Genomic DNA, 27,965 nt, shown 5'->3' on the forward strand with positions numbered 1-27,965 from the left:
AAATGTTAAGTTTTAGGAACAAAACGTTGAGATAATTAGATGTTAAGTATCATGTTATAAATGTTGGAATGTGCTGGTTACAAACACTTTCTAGAACACTCAGCAGGTCAGGCTGCATCTGTGGAAAGGGAAAAAAGAGTTAAAGTTTCAGGTCAAACACTCTTTGTTGGACTTTCCTTTAACTTGAGACATTATCTCTGTTTCTCTTTACACAGATGATGCCTGACTTGCTAAAGTTATACGGAATTCTTTGTTTTTATCATTTCCATTCTGTGTGATTTGGTGAAATGGGCAGTCCTATTTCAGAATATGGTATACAGTATGTTGAATAAACCATAAATGAAATTTGGATAAAATGCTAAAGGACTACTAAAGATAGACAAAGTGCTGGAGCAACTCAGCGGGTCAGGCAGCATCTCTGGAGAAAAAGGATGGGTTACCTTTTGGGTTGGGTCAGGATCCTTCTTCAGAGGTCCAGAAGAGGTTTAGTCCAGCCTGAAGAAGGGTCCCAACCCAAAACGTCACCCATCCTTTTTCTCCAGAGATGCTGCCTGACCCGCTGAGTTGCTCCAGCACTTTATGTCTATCTTTAGTACAAACCAGCATCTGCAGTTCCTTATTTGGACAAAAAGACAGCTAAATTGACTTCAATCACTTTTATACTCTCCTGTAAAATTAAGGAAATAAAATGCCGGACGGCACAGTGGTGCAGCGGTAGAGATCCGGGTTCGATCCTGACTAAAGATGCTGTCTGTACAGAGTTTGTATGTTCGCCCCGTGACCGCGTGGGCTTTCTCCGAGTGCTTCAGTTACCTCCCACACTCCAAAGATGTGCAGGTTAATTGGATTTGGTAAAAAAGTAAATTGTCCCCAGTGTGTGTGTGTAGGATAGTGCTAGTGCACGGGGTGGTCGGCATGGACTTGGTGGGCCGAAAAGGGCCTGTGTTGTATCTCAAAAGTCTAAATACTGTCCACCTAGAGTATTATGGAGGGCAACTGTAATGTAATGTCATTCCCTTGTCTCCACAGCACCCGTTCTTCCTGCTATAGAATTTGAGGGCTTGTGAGATTCAAGGGCCTGTCCCACTTGACCATTTTTTCGGTGACTGCCGGCGTCATATCAGTGTCGCCAAAAGATTTTGAACATTTCAAAATTCAGCGGCGACACAAAAAATTGTTGCAACGCTTGAAAAAACACCGCGCGTCATACGACATCACGTCACCGCCGTGTCACGTCACCGCCGTGTCACACTACGAATTTTTCGGTGACCTGGAACGTCAGTCAATGATGCCGGCAGTCGCCAAAAAAATTGCCAAGTGGGACAGGCCCTTCAGCCTCCATGTGAACAATATACTACATACAGCGGTCAGCTTACATTTTATCCCACTTCCTATCAAATCTCTGACTCAAATAACCTAGTGTACATAATAGATGAAGGAGCATTCCTTACCAGATGAAGCACATCCCACTGGGATATCAAGACCAGGATATCTGTACACAATATGAGATTGCCGATCATGCTGTATGTCAAAGGAGAATGGCAGTGTTACATTGAAACAGCGTCTAAAACTATACATCAACCAACAACATGATATAGCCCTATAATTTCACGATCCATTTGAGAATGCCTCTAGTTGTATTACTATGCCTGCAAGTAAGTCTGGTGATGGGTACGATGCAAAATTATGTGCACCCAGCCGTTATTAGATTGCAAGGGTCATTTCCTGTGCAATTTAATGTAATGTTATAGGATAAAGGTTTCTACTGTTTCACTCATCCATCCATTGTAATGATACAAGTTAACCAGTAATATAATCAGACGGAAGCATTTGATGACAAAAGCAAACAAGATATCATCCACAGTAAATAAACCACATAGGAAGATAGAGATGACATTTAGCTAACCAACTGAAATGTGAAAACTCAATTGGGAAATACAGTAATGTCTTTGATTATTTTTCAAAAGATCATGAGACACAGGAGCAGAATAAGGCTATTTGGCTCATTAAGTCTGCTCCACAATTCGATCATGGCTGATCTATTTTTCCCTCCAAGTCTCATTCTCCAATGACCTATTAATCTCCGCTTTAAAAATACCCAATGACTTGGCCTCTAAAGTCGAGTACAGACCCAGAGCCATCAAGCGCTCTCTGATGCCAGCACATCCTTCCTCAGATACGGGCCTCCCCTAAACTGCTCACTATGTTCCAAATTTGGTCTGACCGACTGAAATGTGCCTGAAAAACCTTTCTGCCCTGCACCTTATTTTTTAACGTATTCTGAAATGTGCAAAAATAATCTAGGTGCGCGTTTAAGGTAACAGCATAATCATAATCATTGTGAGCACATTTACTCTTTGGCTCGTGTGAAATAAAAACCTAAACTTAACACAAGTCAGATAAATGAGTGCGTTTTCTATAGCCGATTGCAGATCAATATTTTGCTATCAGTTCATCTTCCTGGCAAGGTAACCACGAAAGGGAATACAAATTCTGTCTTGGTTGCCAGGCAAAGGGAGGAATAGCACTCTTATTCACAGATCATGATTTCATGATGAATGTGCCATAATATGATCTAAGAATAATTCAGTTCCATACGGATGTACAATGAAGCAGCGGCCTAAACTAATATCAAAACCACATTATGGCTCTACGATATCCATCTTTTACTCCCTTCCTCAATCTCTGTAATAGAGTCCAATCACATGGAAATCATTTGCAAGTTGAAGCGGTAGTAAGGAAGGCAAATGCAATGCTAGCATTTATTTCGAGAGGACTAGAATACTGCAGAGTCTCTGCCTTGCAATCAGCAACTTAAAATCATAATAAATAATACACTAAAAGTATATCATAACAAGAATAATGTTTGGTAATGGAACTTTAATTCAGGAGGAAAGCTGGAGTACTTTTTAAAACAGATTAAATATAATAATTTAGAATAATTACAGATGGTGTACTCCTTGAGTCGGTTGTCCCTATTCAATGAATCGCAGGAGTCTGTCTGTGCAGAGTTTGTACGTTCTCCCCGTGACTGCATGGATTTTCTCCACGAACTACGGTTTTCCCCCCCATACTCCAAAGACGTACAGGTTTGTAGGTTAATTGGCTGGGTATGAATGTCAAAAAACTGTTCCTATTTATAGTATAGGATAGTATTAAAATGCGGGGATTGCTGTCCGGTGCGGATTCGGAAGGGCCAAAGGGCCTGTTTCCCGCTGTATCTCTAAACTAAAAAAAAGTCTATTTCTGAGGGTCATAAAGAATAGGAGTAGATTTAGGCCATTCGGCCCATCAAATCTACTCCACCATTCAATCATGGCTGAACTATCTCTCCCTCCTAACCCCATTCTGTCACCTTCTCCCCATAACCTCTGACACCCGTACTGATCAAGGGAGCTTAACAATTGCTCCAGTTTGCAGACTTCAGTGGAATGTTAAATTGCAGGCATGTTTTGTTCCTCCCGCTGGCTATTTCTCTCCCTCTTCGAAACTCACTATCCATGACAGGCACATTCTAGTGCATACATGCTGCCCCAACACTGAGTTAATCTCCCACAGAGTTAAGAAACTTGGCAATGCGTTGGTTGCTAGCACTGTGGTGAGCAGCTGGTGCGGCCAAGAGCCAAGTGGAGTGCAGGCATTGCCGCCTGTTCCGTATGCTGATATTCCATGTTGCAATACCCAGAGGATAAAACCTAATTTCATTTGACTTTAGATAAGCCCTCAAATGCTAACAAGTGTCCGCTGAGTAATGCCTCAAAATCCCAAAGCATCAACTGAAATAGCTTGCAGCCAGGCACTGAATGTATCATTCACCACTGGAGCACAAAATCTCCTCAGGTCCTCTCTCTAATTGGTTCCACTCTTGTGGAAATGCGTTTGACAATTTGACCAAATCCCTCTGAGTGCTTTCTAAAAAACAGACGTGTTTGTGTTGGAAGAGAATCGGTCGGAAGATGCATATTGCCAAGCCTGAAGGAAGAAAATGCAAAACAAAATGCAGGTAAGGGAAACTGAGACAGATATACGATACTGCAGGCGAGCGAGATACAACTGCAGCAACAAACCCATGATTGTGAAGACGATGGAAAGAGAGGATCACGCCATTTATTGGTTGCTCTCCGTAGAATTTGCCAAAACACACAGTGCATGGCACATCTTGGTTTGTAACCAGTTTAGAGATACAAGATGGAAACAGGCCCTTTGGCCCACCGAGTCCACACTGACCATTGATCATCCAGTGATCACACTACTTCATACTAGTTCTATATTATCCCATTTTCTCACCATTGCCATCATGCTAGGGGACCAATTAACCTGCAAACCTGTACGTTTTTGGAGTGCGGGAGGAAACCGGAGCACCCGAAGAAAACCCACATGGTCACCGGAAGAACGTGCAAACGCCACACATACAGTAACCGACTGAACCCGGGTCTCTGGCGCTGTCAGGCAGCAACTCTACCAGCTGCGTCACTGTGCCGCCCATCTGTGAGGAACAGGAGTATTTCAAAAACCTCAAATCTATCCGTGTCCCTGGTACTCATTAGGACATGTCTCGGCTTTTAGATCCAAATACTTGCACCCCTGATATGCTACCCATCCCTGTACCTAAAACCTCTCTGCAGTTGAAGCCTTTATCCACATACCTATCCCTCATAATATGACCACCTCCAAGCATCCCAAAGGCCAGTTCTAAAGCAAACAACACCTTCTTTGAAACAGGTACAGCCAGTACACCTGGTGTCTCACTTGTCATTCCCACCCTCTTCACTTCAGACTCATTCTCCGCTCCCTACTCATTACTGATCTGAAGTAATAAACCGCTAATCTTCCCCAGGGCAAAAAGAGCACTTTGTCAACCATGCTGCCTTCCTGGATTATGTAGAACACATTGGCAGTACAGCATAGGAACAAGCCCTATGGCCCATAATATCATGGCCGAACATCATGCCAAGACCAAATCTTATTTGCCTGCACATAATCCATATCCCTCTATTCCCCGCAAGTTCACGTGCTTATCCAAAAGTCTCTTAAATGCCACTATCGTAATTGCTTCCACCACCACTCTTGGCAGCACGTTTCAGGCACTCAGCATCCTCTGTTTAAAAACAACTTGGTCCACACATCTCCTTTAAACTTGACCCCTCTCACCTTAAAACTATGCCCTCTAGTAGTTGATATTTCCATCTTGGGAAAAAGGTTCTGACTATCCACCCCACCTAAGCCTTTCATCATTTTATATAATTCTTTGAGGTCTTCCCACAACGTCTGGCTTTCCAGAGAAAACAATCCGAGTCTGTCCAACCTCTCTCTGTACCAAATACTCCCTCATCCAAGCATGATTCTGGCAAACCTCCTCTGCACTCTTTCCAAAGCCTGCACATCCATCCTGGACTAAATGATTCATCTCCCCATTTCCTGGATCAACAAACCACAAACAAAGAAAAAAAGACATTTGCAAAGTGCACCTTATGTGTTTGGGATATCTAAAACACAGTGGAGTCCCTAGTGTAAATAAATAATTGGGGAGATGTAGCAGCTATTGTACACACAGCAAAGTCCCATAAACTACTTATATTGGTCAATGTGCAACGATGGTGATGGTGTTACCATTAGACCAGGAGTCAGAGAGAACTACCCTATTCTTCATCAAAATCTACTTCATTTCTAGTTCATCATTTTATGGGTTGTTGGGGTAGAATCAGGCCATTCGGCCCATCAAATCAACGCCGCCATTCAATCATGGCTGATCTATCTTTCCCTCTCAATCCCATTCTCCTGCCTTCTCCCCATAACCCCCCGACACCAAGTACTCACAGTGTAGGTACTCCTCTAGCGGCGCAGCACCTCTGACAGTGCAGTGCAGCACCAGTGCAGTCATTAACCAGTTACTGTGTGTGCATGGCTCTGGAATGCGTTTAAACCCGCAGCATGCGGCATAGAGGAGCACTGCTACCATCTGAGCAGCAGCTCTTTGAGCAGACGGAGAACCCTGGATGTTGACTCCCCCAGCTTGTTAGGTTTGAAGGACGTACAAATCGAGGTTGTGGGACTGGTTCTAAATGGAGTGAAATTGGTCAAACAAGCCCACATCCTGTTGCCCCACTTGGATCTGTGTTGGCTGGACAAGCCTTGAGGACAGATTCCAACAAGCTGTAACCTCCTTGCCTTTATTAGTAATGAGCACATTCAATTACAGATCTACTTTCATTGATTTCAGCCTGGAAGTCATTAGGGTTGAAAATGAGCCATTAGGAGTTATTAAATATAAATCAGCCATGGAGAAATTAATTTAATTTCACAAAGATTCATCCTACTCCACATTGTCGAGTGTGTCGCATTTGTTTGAGTGAATTAATTATCTGTAGTTTCCTTTATTTGGTAGATATTGGGGAAACAACACCATACACCTCTGCACATCGACGGAGCTGATGTGGAAAGGGTCAGCAGCATGAAGTTCCTAGGACTACACCTGTCTGATGACCTGACGTCCACGGCCAACACCACAGCTCTGGTCAAGAGAGCCCAGCAGCGACTTCACCCCCTCCGAAGACTACGGAAAGCAGGCCTCATCCCCACACACCTACAGACTTTTTACAGGGGGACTGTTGAGAGCACACTGACATACGGCATCACTTCCTGGTTCGGGAGCTGCAAGGCGTACGAACGGCACCAACTGGACAGGATAGTGAAGACCGCAAGCAGGATTATTGGTGCTCCACTCCCCTTCCTGCTGGACATATACAAGAAGAGATGCATCAACAGAGCCATCTCCATCATCAAAGACCCTTACCACCCATCGCATGACTTTTTCACCATCCTCCCATCTGGGAAGAGGTACAGGAGCATCAGCTGCAAAACCAGCAGGATGCTCCTCAGCTTCTTCCCACAGGTTATAAGACTGTTAAATGAACTTTCCCCCCTGCCAAGTATCGCGCACAAACACCCCGTTGCCGGTCGGAACGGCTGTTGAATGTTATTGAATGTTATTAGAGGGTTAAATTGTTCATGACATGTATTTTAACTTTAATTGCTATTTATTTTGTAACGAAAACTGAATGGACACTGGTCGAGAAACGTTTTTTTGTTTCCTCTGAGTATGCGAATACTCAGGAAATGACAATAAAGATTTACAATTACAATTACAATTACAATTACAATTACAATATTGGTAACATAGGTAGTGCGAGCAGGTATTGAGAGGGGTGGTTCTGGGAGCCCAGAACTAACTGGTGATTCTTCCCGAGTCGTGGTGAAAAAAAAGTGAAGGGCAGTGCCCACTTGATAACACTTGCATCTACACAATTAGTTTTTATGTGCTTCTTGACATGTAGATAACCAATTATTGAAAATTGAGTTATTTATTGTCCCAGAGCATAAGTGTGTATAGGCAGTTTAGATACTACTTTGGCATTGGGCTTCATTATCTTGGTTGAGTGCATATCATGATGTTATAGCACAAGTATTTTGTGCTTTAATAGTAATTTGCTCTGCCTCATTTGGTTGACTCTAGCAAGCTTTAGAAAGGTTCATTAATCTGAACAATTATTGGGTAAGAGTTGATTTAGTTAATCTGTATCGAGACCCACACAGAACCTTAGTAAATGTCCCCTCATCAATTCAAGTGAAGAAGTGAGTGGAAATGGATTTACAATGGTGGGAAAACCTAATGTTAAGAGTCAAAGAGCCTGGAAGATGTTCCCTGATTTCCAGCCTGGTATCATTTTGGGTTTCCACAATACTGCCAACAATACACACAGGGATGACTGTCCAGGGATTATCTTGAAGCACTGTGGGAGAAGTTCAGTTCAATTGAAATGTTATGGTTTGGAGTCCTGCATGTGAAGGTTTTCTCATTCACCAAACAACAACTCTACACATCTACACGTTACATCTGATGTATTTGGTTGGGGCCTACAATGTGGTCAGGGTGTAAGGTGTGAAAATAACAGATCAAAGCAGACGACGATTAATGTTACTGTTTGTATGCGTTGTTGGCACCTTCCCCTCAGCGAATAATAAACCATTGTACATTCCCCTGGATCATCGTCTGCTTTGATCTGTTCATTTCACACCTCACATGCTCTTCCATACTCCTAGTTTCCCTCTCCCCTGACTCAGTCTGAAGAAGGGTCTCGACCCAAAACGCCACCGATTTTTTCTCTCCAGAGATGCTGCCTGTCCCGCTGAGTTACTCCAGCATTTTGTGTCTATCCTTGGTGTAAACCAGCATCTGCAGTTCCTTCCTACACACTAGATCAGGGTGGTCATCGGGATTGTAGGGTGTGGTATTGAACGGTCGTGGGTCAGGATCTAGTTTTTGTGGTGCAGATTATGAATGGGAAGTGATGTGGTGAATGATAGTGACCTCAAAACTGTTGTATTGGGTTGAACATCCTACACAGTGCACCCAGTGGTGGCACTTCACTACAGCACACTCTGTGACAGGATCTCATTAGGCATGCAAGCTTGACTCATACTGGGAAGTGCCCGGTTGCATTTCCAAGTGACATAAGATAACATAGAAATGGTCATTATCTCATTTCACTCTGGAAAAAGGAATTGATATTTAATTGCATAATGAGAAAAAGCAATGTGATGAAATTCCAGGCCAGCGTGAATGCATTGCAAGCTTGTCCACTGACCAGCAATATGCACAGAGGTCATGTTGATTAGCAGAACTATCACTGCCAATGGTTAGATGATGCCTAACTCTGGAGAATAAACTTAGGGATAAGGGGTGGACAAGACTGAATCAATTTATCAAGTCTGCCTGGGCTCATTCGTGCAAGTAATGCCTTCCATTCAAACCCATCCCTCCACCATGATCCAATCTTCCAGGAAAAACGGACAAGATAAAGAAATAGGTCATGTTAATTTGTCTGTAGTTTCCAGGGGTTTATTAAGTCTTAACTTTTCTATTCTAAGTTCCAACCTATGAAGGCAAGATACCTTCCTCACCGCCCTATTATCCAGAGAACCACCTTCAGGGAACTACGAACTTGGACCCATGATCTCTTTGTTCAACGTCATTCCATTGCACCCTACCATATACTGTATATTTCCTACAGCTATGTGACTTTCCAAAATGTATCTCCACAAACTTGTTGGGATTAAATTCCATCTGTCAATGCTCCACTCGACTTGCCATCTGCTCTATAACCTGCTGGTGCCGTGGACCAAGCTTCCTCGCAATCCATAGCACCACCAACTTTCGCATCCTCGACAAAACTACTACACGTACCTGGCAGCTGCCCAGGTAGATTCCCAGTAATAGGTTCCAGACCAACAGGTATCTCTCAACTCATGCAGAGCTTCTTCTGACCAGCATATGTCCCAGCGATGAGGAGGGTACAATGCTCCTCCAGAGAGAAGGCAGGATTCATCTTAAAGCCACTGGTGAAGGAGGTGAACGATACCTCAGCTCTGTGAGAGGGGAAGAGGAAGAGCACTATCCTCTCCCTGGACTTGGTTGGATATTGTCAGAGTGGAGATGGAATTCTTTCTAGGTATACGTGGAGTGTGAATTAAAACTTTCAGTTATAACTCCACATACACCATCTTCATGATTAAATTCAACTCCAGAATTGGATATGGAGAAGCCAAACAACCTGCCAGGCATTACAACCCAGCGGTATGAATGTTGATTTCTCTCATTTCAATAACTCCTGCATTCCCTCCCCACTCTCTCTCCCCCCTCCCCCAGCCTAGTCATCCTACCAGTTCCACTGTTCACACCCGTGTATCCCACTTATGGGCACATCTTCTTCAGCCATCAATGGCCCATTATGAACTCCACTCTTCCTGAATTGTTCTGGCCTTTTCTCACCTCCATTTTTTCCTCCTCCTCCTCCTCCTCCTCCTCCTCCTCCTCCTCCTCCTCCTCCTCCTCCTCCTCCTCCTCCTCCTCCTCCTCCTCCTCCTCCTCCTCCTCCTATCTTTCAGTCTGAAGAAGGTCATCAATCCCTTTTCTCCAGAGATGCTGCCTGACTGGCTGTTACGCCAGCATTTTGTGTCTATCTTTGGTATAAACCAGCAACTGCAGTTCCTTCCTCCACATGCTTGTTTAGTTTTTGCTGGAAAGAAGAACGGTTTGAGTAATTAAACCCAGCAGACTCACATTTACTCTCTGTTTTCATTCTTACGTTCAACCTGACAGGGTTGATGTCAGGGCAGGTTTGGCAGTAGAGGCCTCTCTAAGCGCTAAGATCAAAGAGAAATATCAACAGCTTCTTGAATGACAAAGAACACCTTGGGATGTAGGTATTAAGGCATTGGAATAGCTACACTAGAATCCTGACTGTTCTGTTATCATAACTGATACAAATATTTCACATGGTCAGATATTATGCTGAGGATGATATGGCGGGACTGGGGTAGATGATGGAGGGGTGTAGTGTGAAGGAGTAGTTTATTCACCGTTGCATTCCCTTTCCTTGGTGTGATTTGGACAGGTTGACCACACTGTGCAGCTCAAAGTGTTTGATGCCCAGAAAGGAAGGGGATCATTTTGGAAGGAATCAGTTGATTTGTTCACCCTCGCTGCGCTTTGCGAAATTTGCAGCTAATTCTGGCCATTCAAAATAACATATATTTAGGATGGTACACAAAAATGCTGGAGACACTCAGTGGGTGCAGCAGCATCTATGGAGCGAAGGAAATAGGTGACGTTTCGGGCCAAAACACGTCCTCAGACTGATGGGGGGGGGGGGGGGGGGGGGGGGGGGGGAGAAGGCAGGAAAAAGGGAGGAGGAGGAGCCCGAGGGCGGGGGGATGTGAGGAGACAGCTCGAGGGTTAAGGAAGGGAGGAGACAGCAAGGGCTAGCAAAATTGGGAGAATTCAATGTTCATGCCATCCGGACGCAAGCTACCCAGGCGGAAAATGAGGTGCTGTTCCTCCAATTTCCGGTGTTGCTCACTCTGGCAATGGAGGAGACCCAGGACAGAGAGGTCGGATTGGGAATGGGAGAGGGATATATTTAGGATGTACTGGACTAAAAACTACTCTCTATTTAGGTGTAAGATAGACAGGAGAGGGAGAACAAAGAAGGACCCGATTTGGGGGACTGCCGAGAACTAAGTGGAACCACAATGGAATGTGTTAAAAATGGTTTGTGTTAAAATGGGACACTTGTAGCTTTTTCGTCATCCTTTATCTGCCGACTCTTTGCACGCCTTGGGTGTGTAAAACAAATAAATCACTGTGACTTGTCACATGTGATAATAAAGTATCATTCATTCATTCATTCAAATGCTGGAGTAACTCAGCGGGATAGGCAGCAGCATCTCTGGAGAGAAGGAATGGGTGATGCTTCAAGTCGGGTCCCTTCTTCAGGCTGACAGTAGTAGGGGACAGAAAGCCGGAGAAAAGAGGCAGGGGTGGGGCAAAACTTGGCAAATGATAAGTGGATACTGGTGAGCGGGGTTTGATTGGTAAATGGATGGAGTAAGTAAAAAAAGCGAAAGGTGAAAAGGAGATAAAAGAAGGTCAAACAAGGTGGGGGCGCTGCGAGGTGGCTGCCCTGCCAGCAGCGTGTTCGTTATTTCAACTTTTTTGGGGGTTTTTTAAGTGTCCAAATGTTTGTTTTAGTGTCTCTCGGTGTGTCTTGTGTGGGGGGTGGTGAAAGGGGGGAACGGAGAGGCGACTTTTTCCATGTTGTCTCCCTCGCGGCCTAACACCATGGATTGGAGCGGCCTTTCCCGGAGTTGGGCCCAGAGTTTCAGCAGCGGGCGCAGCGTGGACTTTTCATTGTGGAGCGGGCGAGCCCTTGCCGGGGTTCGCCAGAAGGGAGCGCTCCGAACACTGGCCCGCGGACTATTAAATCCCTAAGCCGCAGTCTGCGGAACTTTTAGCCGCGGGAGCAGCATGGACTTACCACCCGGAACGGGATCCCTCACAGGGTATATCCAGAGAAGAATTCCGACCGCCGGTCTGTGGCCTACAACATCCTGAAGCTGCGGCCTCTGGTAAGAATGCGCCGATTCGGGACCTCCAAGCGTGTGTTCGACCGTCCCGACGAGAGGGCCTGTACATCCGGCCGTCCGTAGCGGTGACTGCGGAGGTTTATAGCCCCGACTAAGGGTGAACAATGGAGGAGGACTGACTGAACTTTGTGCCTCCCACCACAGTGAAGAATCGTGTGGTGGCGATTTAGTTGGTGGCGGCGCCTAACGGCAGCGGCTCGACTACAGTCGTCCGTCTTTTTTTTAATTTTTGTCTTGTTAAATGTATGTTTTGATCCTTTTTTACCTGTGTATATGTGGGGGATGGAGGGGGGGATGTGGGGGAAACCGTTTAATCTCTTCCCTGTACCGGGACCCGACTTTTTCCTTGTCGGGTCTCCGGTGTCGTTGGGCCTAACATCGAGGAGCCGGCAGCGGCCTCGGGCCGGGACCAACCTAAGGGCCTGCGGACCTGACAACGCAAAGCTGGCCGTCTTCAGAGTGGGGAGAGCTGTGGTGGGACGTGGCTGCGACCCGATTTTGAAGCTTCGGAAGCTCCGGCTGCAGGCCCAGTGGACAGGAACATCGTGAGCTCCAGGTCCCTGGGGGGAGACCGCTTTTCGGAGCTCCCACAACGGCAGCTTCTCCCACTGGAATCGCGGGGTTGAAAGGACCCAGAGCGTGGCCTAACATCGCCTGGTGCGGGTTAGTGGCCACGGGGACTTACCATCGTCACTGGGGGCTCTAACATCGGAGCCCCAGTTCGCCTAGACGCTGCAGTTGGACTGCTGGACCGCTGGTTGGTCTGCTTGATCCGCGGGGTTTAAAGGACACGGAGCTGGGGCCTAACATCACCCCGCGTGGCTAAATGGCCACAGGACTTACCATCCTACCAAGCGGGGGGCTTTAACATCGGAGCCCCAGTTCGCCTCAACGCTGCAGTTGGACCGCGGGTGAAGAATAAAGGGAAGAGATAAGACTTTGCCTTCCATCACAGTGAGGAGGTGTTGGAGACTCACTGTGATGGATGTTTATGTAAACTGTGTTAATTGTGGGTCTTGGGCTTTTTTGTAATGTAAAAAACTGTAGTAAATGTAATTTTGTTCAAACCTAGGTTTGAATGACAATAAATAGCATTCCATTCCATTCCATTCCATTCCATTTGTGTTCAATCTTATTGTGTATTGTTTGTTCTTTTTTAATTGTACCGCTGCTGGCAAATTCATTTCACTGAACTTATATGTGTATGTGACAAATAAAATTGATTGGTGACTACTGAGGTGAGACGAGGAAGTGTGAAATGTAAAGCTGGTGGGTGGAATATAGGTGGAAGGGGACAGGGGAGAGAAGGAATCCAGCATCAGAGTTCCTCGTGTCTTCTGATGACATTTTATATTTTGGCCTTTCCGTATCTAATTCAGGGGTTGAAGTTATTCATGAACGAAACCATAATTCCATCTCCATTCTGACAATATCCAGCCAAGCCCAATGAAGGAATGGTGTTTTTCCTCGTCCCCATTCACGGAGTATCCCCTGAGTAATGAACAATTCTTTGGTCGTTCTAAAAGACCTTCATAGTGTCTGACAGTTGTGACTCTTATGAAAAGTAATCCCATCTGTCTGCACTGCAGTAACCTAATTACTGTTTTAGATCATTGGGTTATGTTGCCAAGCCCACACTGCAGTAAATATGAGCTATAGTGCTGCATGATGTGGCTCTGTTTTTAATGGATCCTTCTGCACTTCATGTTATTTATAGCCACAGGCTGGAGAGTCTCATGTCAATTAGTAAGTTGAACTAAGGTAGACAATTGGTGATCTATTACTATGATAATATTGTAAAGACACATTACCAAATACATTAAATTCATAAAATGACGTTATAAGTAGATTAGGTTTTAAAACTTAATGTTAATAGAATGTTATGCACAGATGTTTTAGAGTATTGCCACTTTTAACTGGCATAATTTTAATTTGCAATCTAGGAAATGGTCATTTGTAACCTAACACCTCACATGAGCTAAAATGGACAGTTTCACTAGGGCGTACAACATTGTACATATATCTGCAAGATCTTGTTCGTACAGCGATTCTGGAATCCTGAAAAGTGAGGAGATCTCTTAAGGGATTATTAAGGGATTGGACACGCCAGGAAACATGTTCCTCATGTTGGGGCAGTCCAGAACCAGGGTGCCATTTAGAACTGAGATGAGGAAATTTTTTTTCACACAGAGAATTGTGAATTTGTGGAATTCTCTGCCACAGAAGGCAGTGGAGGCCGATTCACTGGATGCATTCAAAAGAGAGTTAGATAAAGCTCTTAGGGGTAGCAGAATCAAGGGATATGGGGAGAAGGCAGGAACGGGGTACTCAAGTCAATTCAATTGCCCTTTACTGTCATTCAAACAGTTTGAATGAAATTTCGTTCCTGCAGTCATAACAGCAAAAAAAACAAAACCCACAATTAACACAGTTCCACATAAACATCCATCACAGTGAATCTCCAAACACTTCCTCACTGTGATGGAAGGGAAAAGTCTAATCTCTTCCCTGCCCTTTGTTCTTCTCCCGCGGTCAGGCAGCCAAACTGCAAAGTCGAAGCAACCTGGGCTCCCGACATTATAGCCCTCGGCGGGCGATGGTAAGTCCCGCGACCGTTTAAGCCGTGCCAGGCGATGTAAGGTCCTGTTCCGGGCTGATTCAAACCCCTCGATTCGGGCGGGTAAAGTTGCCGTTGCGGGAGCTCCGAAAATTGGTCTCCCACCAGGGACCCGCGAGCTCCCGACTCCACCGTCCACAGGGCCCGCGGCTGAAGGTCCGAAGCTCCGGTCGGGTCGCAGCCCCAGCCGCATGCCACCACAAGTCGGCCAGCTCCGCGATGGTGAGTCCGCAGCTCTACAGCTGGAGCCCTCAGGTCGATTCTGGTTGGAGGCCGCCAGCTCCACGATGTTAGGCCCCAACAACAACGGAGACACGACAAGGGAAAAGTCGCGTTCCCCGTTCAGGAAACAGATTAAAACGTTTCCCCACACCATACACCCTCCACTTCCCCCACACATATACACAGTTAAAAATAAACCAAAAACATACGTCTAACAGGACAAAAAAAAAAGAAAAAAGACAGACGGACTGCAGGCGAGCCGCTGCCACAAGGCGCCGCCAGATCACTATACCCAAAGATTATACTATACTTACTGATTGTGGATGATAAGCCATGATCACATTGAATGGTGGTGCTGGCTCAATGGGTTGAATGGCCGACTCTTGCACCTATTGTCTATGTATCTATGTCTTCCAAAATTCAATGCGGAGCTTTAGCTTGGAATCACTGTGATTGAAATATGATGCTGAGTTTACAAATGCTTCGGAAATCTGCCAAAGGCCCCTTTGACAGCTCCCGCCAAACTCCACAGCTGGTCCACGGTCCTGACGTGAAATGTCACTTAGGTATTGTTCTCCGGGAATGCTGCCTGACCAGCTGAGGTTACTCCAGCACTTTCTGGCTTCTTTTCCAAGCTGGTAGAAGTGTCCAAACTCTACCAGCTGGGACAAAGGACAGCAAAAGCATGGGAACATCGCTATTTAGTAGATGCACTCCAAGACACACACCATCCTTACTCGGGTATAGATCACCACTCTTTCACCGGCCGGGTCAAACTCCTGGAACTCCCTCCCAAACAGCACAGTGGCAGTGTCCACGCTCAAGGACAGTTCAAAACACAACTCACCATCTCCTTTTCAATCAATGGTTCAATTCAATTCAATGATTCAACCATATTGGTACAATGAAATACTTTGCGTGCAATCCGGTAATATCATATTATAGATAAGCACTATCATTGTAAGTACAAAGCTTCAATGATTGTAGTGTAGTAGTAGACTTCACCTAGGCAATACACAAATGCTGGCTCCGCCTGTAAAGCCCGCATCCCATGAATGAATAAAAAAAGGACTCTTCCTAGACCAAGGATCCCAGCATGGATTACCAAGAGCTCGATGCCATTATACTCTGCTGAAGTTTATCCTTCCAAGTAGCAGAAGTTACAAGCACAGAACACTGGCAAGCTCCAGCAGCCTTGTCCATTGGGGACCTCCAGGATTATCCAGAGCTGAGCAATTAGAATTCTGGCTTCAGCTGCCTCAGTGCGTGTGTGAGAGTTGAGTCTCATTGAGTGGCAGCGTGAGTGACTGGTTAAGGCCCTGTCCCACTTTCCAGAGTTACTCACGAACTCTCCCGAGTTTTCCCCTTGATTTGAACTCGGGGAATGTCGGTAGCGAGCTCGTAGGAGCCCGATGGAGTCTGTAGATGTTTCGTAGCGGCTCGTAATGCCAGCCATAGGAACTCGGGGCATCAGGTAAGTCGGGACGTTTTTTTCAACATGTTGAAAAATGTCCACGAGTTAAAATAAATAGCCCCGGTACCTACGAACGGCTATTACCGTAATTCTCCGAGTTCGAATTAAGGGGAAAACTCGGGAGAGTTTGTGAGTAACTCGGGAAAGTGGGACAGGGCCTTTAGCACGCAACAAAAGCTTGTCACTGTACCTCGGTACACGTGATTAAACTTGGTTCTTCTTGGTTTCTTGGTCCTCCAAAATATTCCAAATGGAATTTAAACTGGAGGTGGTGGAGGGAGGAATTAAGCCAGAAAGGGTTATTGGAAAGAAAGAGCTACTTTAAATTTAGTTACATCTGGTTGGGTAACTATAGTAGGGTGGAGATTATTCCATGCTTTAATTGTGTGGGGGAAGAACGAATTGCTGTACACATCTGTCTTTGTAGCTAGGATCACAAATTGGATTGAATGCCCTCGTCTGCTCCTAATTGGTTTGGGTTTGGTATAGGTCTTGTAATCTATGTCGAGCTGACCATTTAACATAATTGAAACTGAGTAGCAGGACTCACAGGGAAATGTCACTGGACATCCTGCATTGTAGCATGGAACCACATCGCATGTTATTGTGCAGTAAGTCATTGCAGCTCAATCAAAGATGGGAAGTCTCAGATATTTACTATGCACCATTTCCAGCTAATGCCATTCACCAGTTGAGATACAAATCTATCCGTGGCATATTGGGAGGATCAATGCACAGTAACTCATAACATGTCAGCCATTTTGATGCTCTACTTAATTCAGTGGTAAATGCAAGGCTCTGCAGCATATAACTTGCCAACCAGGAAAATAAATCCTTCTAGTCATGGAGTGCCAATTACTATAGTGCAGTGTGCTCCTTTCTAGCCACCCTTTAAAATCTAAACATTTAACCTTGTCCTGGATTATACACAGCAACTGAGTTCTGAGTTCCAAAGTTTCTTGAGCCTTCAGGTGAAGATATTTCTTCTGAACATTGACCCCCTCATTTAAGGCTGTGTCCCATGATACTAATTACCGCCTCCAAGGAAAACAACCTTACATTTATCCTCGAAGATAGACACAAAATGCTGGACTAACTCAGTGGGTTAGGCAACATCTCCGGTAAAAAAGGATGGGTGACATTTCGGTTCGGGACGTGAAACCAACCCGAAACGTCACCCACCCTTTTTCTCCAGAGATGCTGCCTGACCCTTTGAGTTACTCCAGCACTTTGTCTCTATCTTCGGAATAATAATAATAATAATAATAATAATAATAATAATAATAATAATAATAGTAATAAACTTTATTACGGACTCGAGGTCCAGACAAAGGGCAACATTACAAAAAAAAAGGCATTGCATATAAAAAATATCAAAAAGTACATATAAAATCTTAGTATATCACTTATAAAAGCATCATAAATTATATATTTTTTAAAACACAATACATGTTAAAAATCCAGATTAAAAGAATGATCAATGTCCTACAATGAGACAACGATACCAGTGTCTCCACAGCTGGGATTCGTAGCGTGTAGTGCTAACCCTTATGTTTGACAAGGCCACAATAATTACATTTTTAGAGTAATTTATCCTGCAAATGAATTTCTACATGTGATTTCTTAGGATAGCTTCTAAAGTACTGACTCCTGCAGCCACAAACATATTACTGGCACTACACCATCTAGGTTTCCTTAGCAGTGTTCTCATGGCATCGTTAAATGCCACCTTTAGTCTCTGCAAACTTGTCTTTCCATAGTTCGACCACAGATGCGCAGTGTAGAGTGGTGTGCAGTATGCTCTAAATAACGACATCTTCACCACATCTGCACACGCACCAAATTTACGCAAGAGAATATTTGCCTGTACATACAGCATGCGCCGTTGCCTATAAATATCCTCATCATCTGTCATTTGTTCTGTAATAATATGCCCTAGATATTTTACCTTATTACAGACACTAAGATTATTGTCAGGCGATTTAAAATCAGGTAAATCATTGCTTAATGTTACCGGGCCAGTCAGTTAGTTTGGAGGGCTTTTATGTGAATCGGGGGGGGGGGGGGGGTGAAGGGGGAAACTTTAATTCTCAGTCCCCTATCTGGTCAGAGAGGCGGGATTTTAGACATTTATCCTCTTTTGTTCTACAGATCATAACAGCACTCTTACCAGCATTATATTTAATGTCTTGTTCCACACCATACACAGAACATATAGTAAGGAGCTGCTGGAGACTAGTGCTAGATGGACTAAAGACCACAAGATCATCTGCATACATAATATGGTTCACTAAAATATTACCAATCACGCACCCAGTGTTACAGGCTTTCAATTGTTTAGACAGATCATCAATATATAGATTAAAATAAATCAGCCCCTGCCGGTTTCTACACATTCACATCTATCCTCTCCAGCCCCATAAGAATTTTGTACTTTTCAATTAAATGGTCTATGAATTTTTCTGAAGGCCACAATCTCAAACAAGAAATCACTACCCTAGGAAATGTTTAAGATCAGCTCCACTCTGAATGAAATGTACAGATAAAATTCCTTTAGTTCAGATTAATTTATTGTCACGTGTACCAAGGTACAGTGAAAAGCTTTTGTTGCTCTCTAACCAGTCAGCGGAAAGACAATACACGATTACAATCGAGCCATATGCAGTGTATAGATACATGATAAGGGAATAACGTTTAGTGCAAAGTTAAGCCAGTAATATGCGATCAAAGATAGTCCGAGGATCATCAATCATATTTATTCTAGAATGGGGCTTTGTCTCGTTAACTAGACATAAAGAAACCTAGTGTGCTGTTTGCCTCTTGTCCATGAGGTCTCAAAGAGCTGTACATCCTAAAGGGCCTGTCCCACTATACAAGTTTACCCAAGAGCTCTCCCGAGCTCAGGACGTCTCTTAGCGGCTCATAACGCTAACGGCAGGTACTCGGGAAACACGGTAAGCTCGTGAAGTTTTTTCAACATGTTGAAAAATGTCCACGAGAGCCCCGAGTACCTACGAGCGGCTATTACCGTAATTCTCTGAGTTCGAATCAGGGGAACTCGGGAGAACTCTTGAATTACCTTGTAGAGTGGGACAGGCCCTTTATGTAGTTTGGACAGTGAATCTTCTACTCAAGTACTCTCTACTCTCACCATTGCAAGGGTTATTCTAACAATGTAGTTGGCAGCTTTTTGAACTTCCATTAATGTCCCTCTCTCCAGTGATGCACATGAGCACACCGTCAGATGACTGGGTAAAATTATCCAAATGGTAAATTAAATGCCTGGGCTTACCTGATCAGTCTTGTTGTCTGTTAGTTCAATAACATAAGTGTAGTTCCCATCATAAAATACACCACTTGAGATAAGGAATTAAAAAATAGGGATTAGTTCAAAATATATTGGAAAGTCTAAGTAAAATATATTCATACTTTTTCAAGATATACTTAATCTCCAAACCTTTAATTGCAATCTCCCCAACAGCACCTAACCCACACCCCTACCCTCACCAGCACCAACTCCGCATCCATCCCTCCCAGCCACACCCAACCCCACCCCATCCTGCACTGCCTGCCTTTCCTTGGACTGCATGTGATACATTCAAAGCAATTTCTGGCACAGGAGGAGGCCATTCAGCCCATGGTGATCATGGCAGCCGAGGATTAACTTCGCTGACTGATCCTACTTCTCAGCTTGTGGTCTGTATTCCGGCAGATTTCAACAGATCAAGTGCTTATCCAGGTAGTTTTGAACTACCTTTGAGGGTTTCTGCTTCAAGTACCCTCCCAAGCAGTGAGATTCAGACCCCTATTACACTTCCAGTGAAAAGAATTTTCAACTCTCCTCAAACTCTTCTGACCACTTAGCTTAGCAAATTGGATGTTTCTATTCACCCAATGTAGACCTCTGACAACTCCAAACACTTGGACATACACATACTTAAACCAAAATACAAATGCAAAAGTACTTTTCCTCATAACTACTTCCAGGCCTTGTGGCATCTTGTAACCCAATCGCACCCTCTCTGACTGGACGCACATGTGTATTCTGAAGTTCTAGTGTTATTATTATGCACTGTAAGCATCAATGCATCCCCTTACTTCCCTGCTCCACCACATTCTGCTACATTCACAGATCAATGAGCCTCCAAGATCCCACTTTCCTCTACACTGTTCAGTATCCTATCTTCTCACACTCATATGGACTCAATTCCATTTCCCACTTCTTTGCTCCCTTGCCCATCCATGACCTTCCTGGAGTTAGGAGGTTTCTTCTTGCTATCCATATTTTGTTTAAAATAGTAGTGGTCCCCACCAGATGTGATCGGTCTTGCTCTGCATTACATCTTTTGCTGTTTATTTACTTAATAATAATTTATCATGTTATTTACTCAAGTAATCTCCAAGTAAGTTACCCCAATCTATCAACATGTGACCACCACTTAAAAACTCTCACAATATCCAACCTTATATAATTCTTTAAGACACTGGAAATGGTAACATCAACCATAAACAGTTATTACAGAGCTATGATTGAATGAATGAATGAATGAATGAATGAATGAATGAATAAGTTTATTGGCCAAGTATTCACATACAAGGAATTTGCCTTGGTGCTTCGCCCACAAGTGACAACATGACATACAGTGACAGTTACGAATGACACATAAAACACTAAACATTAATAATAAAACACCATTGACCAAACATGTGAACCAAACAAAATATGAGAGCAAAAGGAGGCTACAGATTTTTGGCTATTAAGTAGAGCTACTACGTGGAAAAAAAGCTGTTTTTATGTCTGGCTGTGGCAGCTTTGACAGTCCAAGTTGCCTTCCAGATGGAAGTGATTCAAAGAGTTTGTGGCCAGGGTGAGAGGGGTCAGAGATGATCTTGCCCGCTCGCTTCCTGGCCATTGCCGTGTACAGTTCATCAATGGAGGGAAGGTTGCAGCCAATAACTTTCTCTGCTGATCGGACGATTCGCTGCAGCCTCCAGGTGTCGTGTTTAGTGGCTGAGCCAAACCAGACCATGATGGAGAAGGTGAGAACAGACTCTACGATGGCCGTGTAGAATTGGACCATCATTGCCTGTGGCAGATTGTGCTTCCTCAGCTTCTGTAGGAAGTACATCGTCTGTTGTGCATTTTTGACTGTGGTGTCGGTGGTAGCCCCCCACTTAAGCTCCTTGGAGATGATGGTTTCCAGGAACTTAAAAGACTCCACAGACATGACTGGGGTGTTGTTGATGGTGAGTGGGGTAAGCGGAGGGGGAGCTCTAAAGTCTATAGTCAATTCCACTGCCTTAAGAGCATTGAGCTCTAGGTTGTTGCAATGGCACTAGGACGCCAGCTGTGTCACTTTCTGTTCATAGGCAAATTCCTCCCCATCCTGGATAAGTCCAATCAGGGTTGTGTCATCCGCAAACTTGAGAAGCTTGACAGAGCTACTCAGTATCATTAGTTGCTTTCTTCCCAACTATACTTTCAGTTTCCTGAATGTGGCATCGCGCGTAGACAGGCTGGTGAAGACGCCTCAGGGCATTGATGTAGGAGGTGGAGCTCTATGTTGCCATCTTACAAGACATTGGAGCGAGCTGGACCTTGAGCATTGTTTTGTTCGGTTTAGTTTAGTTTAGAGATACAGCACGGAAACAGGCCCTTCGGCCCACCGGGTCCGCGCCGACCAGCATTCCCCGCACATTCACACTATCCTACACCCACTAGGGACAATTTTTACATTTACTAATTAACCTACAGACCTGTATGTATTGGAATGTGGAAGGAAACCGAAGATCTCGGAGAAAACCCACGCAGGTCAAGGGGACAATGTAAAAAACTCCGTACAGACAGCACCCGTAATCGGGATCGAACCCGGGTCTCCAGCGCTGCATTCGCTGTAAGGCAGTAACTCTACCATGGCGCCACTGTGACTGTGAAATTGTGTACAGTCTGCGTACAGGGTGTCGGTCACCCTGCGACAGGAAACACATCACAAAGCAGGAAACACATCACAAAGCTGGAAAGAGCGCAAAGGAGATTTACAGGAATGATTCAAGAACTTGAGGGCCTGAGTTACAGGGAAAAGATGGACAGGCAAAGACTTTATTCCTTGGAGTGCAGAAGGATGAGGGGTGAACATATAGAGATGTACAAAATCATGAGGGGCACAGATCAGGTGAATGCACAGAGCTTTTTTTTTTTTTACCAGGGAAGGGAAATGAACAAATGCTGGCAAATAAGACTAGTTTAGATTGGCATCTTGGTCATCATGGTTGAGTTAGGCCAAAGGGCCTGCTTCCAAAGCTTTAATAGTCTACTCTAGGACTATACTGCTTCTGGAACTTTCTGATTCAAGCACTGTTGCAACACTAAACCCAATGACCTGTTCCTTGAACGGATGATATCTTCAAAACAATATTGTCTATGGATTGATATTACATGAGGCAGATAATTACACCCCTTCTTTAATAATGGAGGACAACAGAAAGAAAACAAAATTCCAATTAACTGTCTAGTCAACATGTGCTTGGTAGATGGACCAACACTCAAATGTCTCTGAAGAAGGGTTTCGGCCCGAAACGTTGCCTATTTCCTTCGCTCCATAGATGCTGCTGCACCCGCTGAGTTTCTTCAGCTTTTTTTTTTTTTTGTGTAACCCTCAAATGTCTCTCTCGGTTTGTGTTCTTATTCTACAGTGTTAGTTGTGCACTCTCTGATACATTCACATCTACTTGGGTTAAACAAGATAGAAACAAGCCTCATTCGTGATCATGCAGTCATAGAGTTGTAGAGTCATACATGACGGAAACAGACCATTGGACAAACTCACCCATGCTGTCCAAGATACCCCATCTAAGTTAGTTCCATGGCCCAAATCCCTCAAAATCCCTCAAAATGTTTCCTATTTATGTAGCAATGAGGACCTCTCCTGGACACTGCACACGGACACAATAACAAAGAAAGCCCGCCAGCGGCTCTATTTCCAGAGACGACTGAGGAAGTTTGGCATGAATGCCAGCATCCTCACAAACGTCTACAGATGCACCATCGTGAGTCTGCTAATAGGCTGCATCACAGTCTGGTACGGGAACTGTTCTGCCCACAACCGCAAATCACTACAGAGAGTGGTGGTGGCGGCACAGCACATCACTGGCAACTGTCTCCCGGCCATTCAGGACATATTTTGCAGGCGGTGTAACATAATTATTGGCATCATCAAGGACCACAGCCACCCAGCACACAGACTGTTACTGTCAGGCAGACGAAGCAGGAGCATGGCTGCATGTACCACCAGACTTAAGAACAGTTTTTATCATCATGCCATCAGGCTTCTGAACTCATAAACACATCATATATGTTGATTATTTTATTTATTATTGTCTTTTACCTACCAGTGTCACTCCTATCTTATCTTATTTTTATCCTTGTAATATCATTGCTGAGGTGACCCGTTGACTTGTCAAACACATTTCATTGTACCAGTTGCCACTGTGTTAACCTACATATGACAAATAAAACTGAACTGAACAATCCAAATATGTAGGAAGGAACTGCAGATGCTGGTTTACACCGAAGATAGACACAAATTGCTGGAGTAACTCAGCGTCTCCAGCATTTTGTGATTATCTTTAGTGTAAACCAGCATCTGCAGTTCCTTCCTACACATTTTGTCTGCTCCACTGCGAAATCTCCTCAAGGTGTGTCTCCTTTGAAGAAGTTCTCCTCCTCTATCCGACGAGAGTTCAGCAACATTCTCTCTCACTGTCCCTCATCTCCTTAGATGTCTTGTTTTCACGCCTCATCCTTCCTTATCTCTGTGTCTCCCTCTCCCCTGACTCTCTGTCTGAAGAAGGGTCTCGGACCCAAAACGCCACCCATTCCTTTCATCCAGAGATGCTGCCTGCCCCGCTGAGTTACTCCAGCATTTTATGTCTATCTTTGTATGTACCAATCCAAATGTTTTTAAGAATGTTCTTATTGTACCTGCATGGTCAAAAGTGACACTAAAATACTACATCTATTTGTTTGTTTCACAGACCCCATCGGGTTTTGACCTCCATCGCAAGCAATGGCGAACCCTGAACAGAATCCGCGTCCTCTATGCAAGAACATCCCATCACCTGCATAAGTGGGGGATGACAGACAGCCCTGTTTGCGACTGCGGACATCCAGACCAGACCATGCTACACATCGTGAATGACTGCCCACTGAGGCTTTTCCTTGAGGGCATCAAAGCCTTCCACCCAGTAACTGATACTGTCCTGGCATGGGTGTCTCCCCTTGACCCACAACTTTAGGCTGTGCACGCCATACGCAAGAAGAAGAAGATTGTACCTGCCTCAGTTATTTCCTCTGGCAGCTTGTTCCATGTACCCACCTGTGTGATAAAGTCTCAGGTTCCAATTAAATCTTTCCCCTCTCACCATAAACCTGTGTCCCCTGGTTCTTGTTTCCTCCACCCTGTGATAAAGTATCTGGGCATTCACCCTATCTCTTCCCCTCATGATTTTATACACCTCTATAAGATTACCCCTCACTCTTCAATGTAGAGAGTCCTAGCCTGTTTAAACAAGTCCAACATCTTCGTAAATCTTCTCTGCACTCTTTCCAGCTTCATGGCATCTTCTCTACAGCATGGTGACTAAAACTGAACACAATACTCCAAGTGCGGCCTCTCTAAGTGTGGTCTACCTGAGGTGATGCATGTTTCCCCGGTATGCGAGGCCCTCCTTTGAAATTATCTTGCAGAGTGATGTGTGTTTTGATTGTGCCTTCTGCCACATACGGTGTGAGTTTGATGTGGGTTTCATGCTTGTTGAGTCTCAGCTCTTAGTGCTGGTAGATCTTTGGTCACTCTGCTGCATAGGAGTGTTTTTTCTGGCTGTCATCAGTCGCCTTCACTTTCTCCACTTATGCTTCTAGCAGCCAACTGTTGTCATTCATCTACTTGTCACTCTCTCCTTAGGACTGCTCAAACTCACATAGATGTCAGCTACAAACTATAGGCACGGAGGACCAGCAATGCTAGTCCTCAGCTCTTCATGCAGATTTCTTCCCACAGCAGCTGTATTCCCACCATTCATTCCCATCCCCAATCGCTAAAGAAATCAGTGATCGGAGGGCGGCACAATGGTGCAGCGGTAGAGTTGCTGCCTTACAGCGCCAGAGACCCGGGTTCGATCCTGACTACAGACGCTGGCTGTACGGAGTGTGTACGTTCTCCCTGTGATGGCGTGGGTTTTCTCCAGCATCCTCCAAAGATACGGGGGTCTGTTTCCACGGTCTAGTCTAATCCTCCCCCATTACTGTCTTCCCAATAACGAGTCTCCAGAGGTTTCCGTTCAGGTTTCCTAAGTGGGACATGGGCATAACTCCCTTCATGCCCTCTCTCCCCCTCACCGTCATCTCTCCCTGCTCCATATCCCATTGCTCTCTCGCAGCTACACCTATGTGTCAATACTGTCACTCCTATTTCCCTCAAACCTTTACGAATTATCGTGGCCTTTCACCACAAGTTTCTTCATCTCTTAATGGTGAAGAAACAAAGTAAAATTAAATGAGATTCTGATATCCACTTCAATTAGACCCCCGTCCGTCTCCTCCTTCAATTAGACCCCCGTCCGTCTCCTCCTTCAATTAGACCCCCGTCCATCTCCTCCTTCAATTAGACCCCCGCCCGTCTCCTCCTCACCACCCGTCCACCCCGCCCTCAGCACTTCTACATTTTCTGCCGCACAAATATCTGAACCAATGTCCGTTCAAAATGAGGGACATTTTTTAAACCTCTGTACTTACTTCAGTCCGTGGCATGTTGACATGGCCGCAAATGAGTTGGAGACTCCTCTGATTTCCCCATGGTAGTAACAATGTTCGACACCCTGAAAATGAAACGCAGTGTAATTAGTGTCAAGCCCTGTTGTGGTTCAGCAATGCGTTCAAGCCAACATGCACAACTAACTGCGTAGGAAAGAACTGCAGATGCTGGTTTATACCGAAGATAGACACAGAATGCTGGAGTAACTCAGTGAGTCATGGGGCATCTCAGGAGAAAAGGAATAGGTGAGGTTATGGGTCGAGACCCTTCTTCAGACCGGATGTCTATGCAAAACTAGCTGTTGGCCCAAAGCACCCCATCCAACAATTGGCCACTTGTTTCTGCTTTGGTATCAACTGTGAATGGAAGCCAATTCCATTGCTGTTCCGTTGATGCAACCTCCAGAACATGAACATTGATCAGAAATTGAAGACGGATCAGCAATTGGACATTGACTCAGAAATATGCACAACTTCTTCTGGTAGGAACGTTAAAGTGGTGGCTTCTTTAGCAGAGAGAAAGTATGTTGAAAACAAGGAAGCACCATCACTCATGATTTCATCCAAAGGATTTCTCCCTGTTTCATTTCACACGGCAGCACAGTGGCACAGCTGTAGAGTTGCTGCCTTACAGCACCAGGGACCCAGGTTTGATCCTGACTACTGATGCAGTCTGCACAGAGGTTGTATGTTCTCCCCATGACCACATGGGATTTCTCTGGATGCTCCGGTTTCCTCACACATTACAAAGACATCCAGGTTTGTAGGTTAATTGGTTTTGGTAAAGATTGTAACTTGTCATTAGTGTGATAGTGTTAGTGTACGCTGGTTGCTGGCTCAGCACGGACTCGATGGGCCGAAGGGCTTGGTTCCAACTGTAGCTCTAAACTAAACTAAACTAAACATATCACTCAGTTTTCTCCAGAACAGAAAGACCGATTTTAAGAATGGGCTTGTTACCTGTTTAGTGATATTTAGCTGAAATACTCTCCCTTATGTTACACCTTCATCATTAGTTTGATGGAACTTTAAAGAAAATCAAATATGTTGCCTGTGGTAACATGATTTCCAGTAGTGCTCATAGACAATTGTAGTCACAGAGTTCAGCACAGCTGTCAATAAAAATGAGATGAACCTTTTGCAAAAGTAATGATAAAGCTCGTGTAGGAAAGAACTGCCAATGCTGGTTTAAATTGAAGGTAGACACAAAATGCTGGAGTAACTCAGCGGGACAGGCTCCATCTTTGGAGAGAAGGAATGGGTGATGTTTTGGGTCAAGACCCTTCTTCAGACTGATGTCAGGGGAGTGGGCGGTACAGATGTAGATTGCAGTCGGAGACAGTAAGACTGGTGGGAGAACTGGGAAGGGACGGGATGGAGAGAGAGGGAAAGCAAGGGCTACTTGAATTTAGAGAAGTCAATGTTCATACCGCTGGGGTGTAAGCTACCCAAGCGAAATATGAGGTGCTGTTCCTCCAATTTGCGCTGGGTCTCACTCTGACAGTGGAGGAGGCCCAGAACAGAAAAGCCAGATTGGGAATGGGAGGGGGAATTAAACTGTTGAGCAACCAGGAGATCAGGTAGGTTTAGGTGGACTGAGCAGAGGTGTTCAGAGAAACGATCGCTGAGCCTGCCTTGTCCTCGCCGATGTACAGGAGTCCACACCTGGAACAGTGGATACAGTGGATGAGGTTGGAGGAGGTGCAAGTGAACCTCTGCCTCACTTGAAAAGACTATCGGGGTCCTTGGATGGTGTCGAGGGGGGAGGTAAAGGGACAGATGTTACATCTTCTGCAGTTGCAGAGGAAGTACCTGAGGAGGGGGTGGTTTAGGTGGGAAGGGACAAGTTGACCAGG

General features: G+C 44.8%; 1 protein-coding gene across 2 annotated transcripts in view; it reads right to left on the reverse strand.

The window, feature by feature from the left end:
- The window catches only part of adam11 (ADAM metallopeptidase domain 11), a 145,282-nt gene that overhangs the window by 63,071 nt on the left and 54,246 nt on the right, over window positions 1-27,965 (reverse strand). For both annotated transcript variants that reach the window (XM_055657337.1, XM_055657336.1), the window contains exons 5-7: window positions 26,092-26,174; window positions 19,591-19,654; window positions 1,452-1,521 (exon numbers count right to left, since the gene is read on the reverse strand). In XM_055657337.1, the coding sequence (XP_055513312.1) occupies window positions 1,452-1,521; window positions 19,591-19,654; window positions 26,092-26,174 (217 nt within the window). The remainder of the gene's footprint in view (window positions 1-1,451; window positions 1,522-19,590; window positions 19,655-26,091; window positions 26,175-27,965) is intronic.

The sequence above is a fragment of the Leucoraja erinacea genome, chromosome 27 (assembly GCF_028641065.1).
Source record: "Leucoraja erinacea ecotype New England chromosome 27, Leri_hhj_1, whole genome shotgun sequence".
NCBI lineage: Eukaryota > Metazoa > Chordata > Chondrichthyes > Rajiformes > Rajidae > Leucoraja > Leucoraja erinaceus.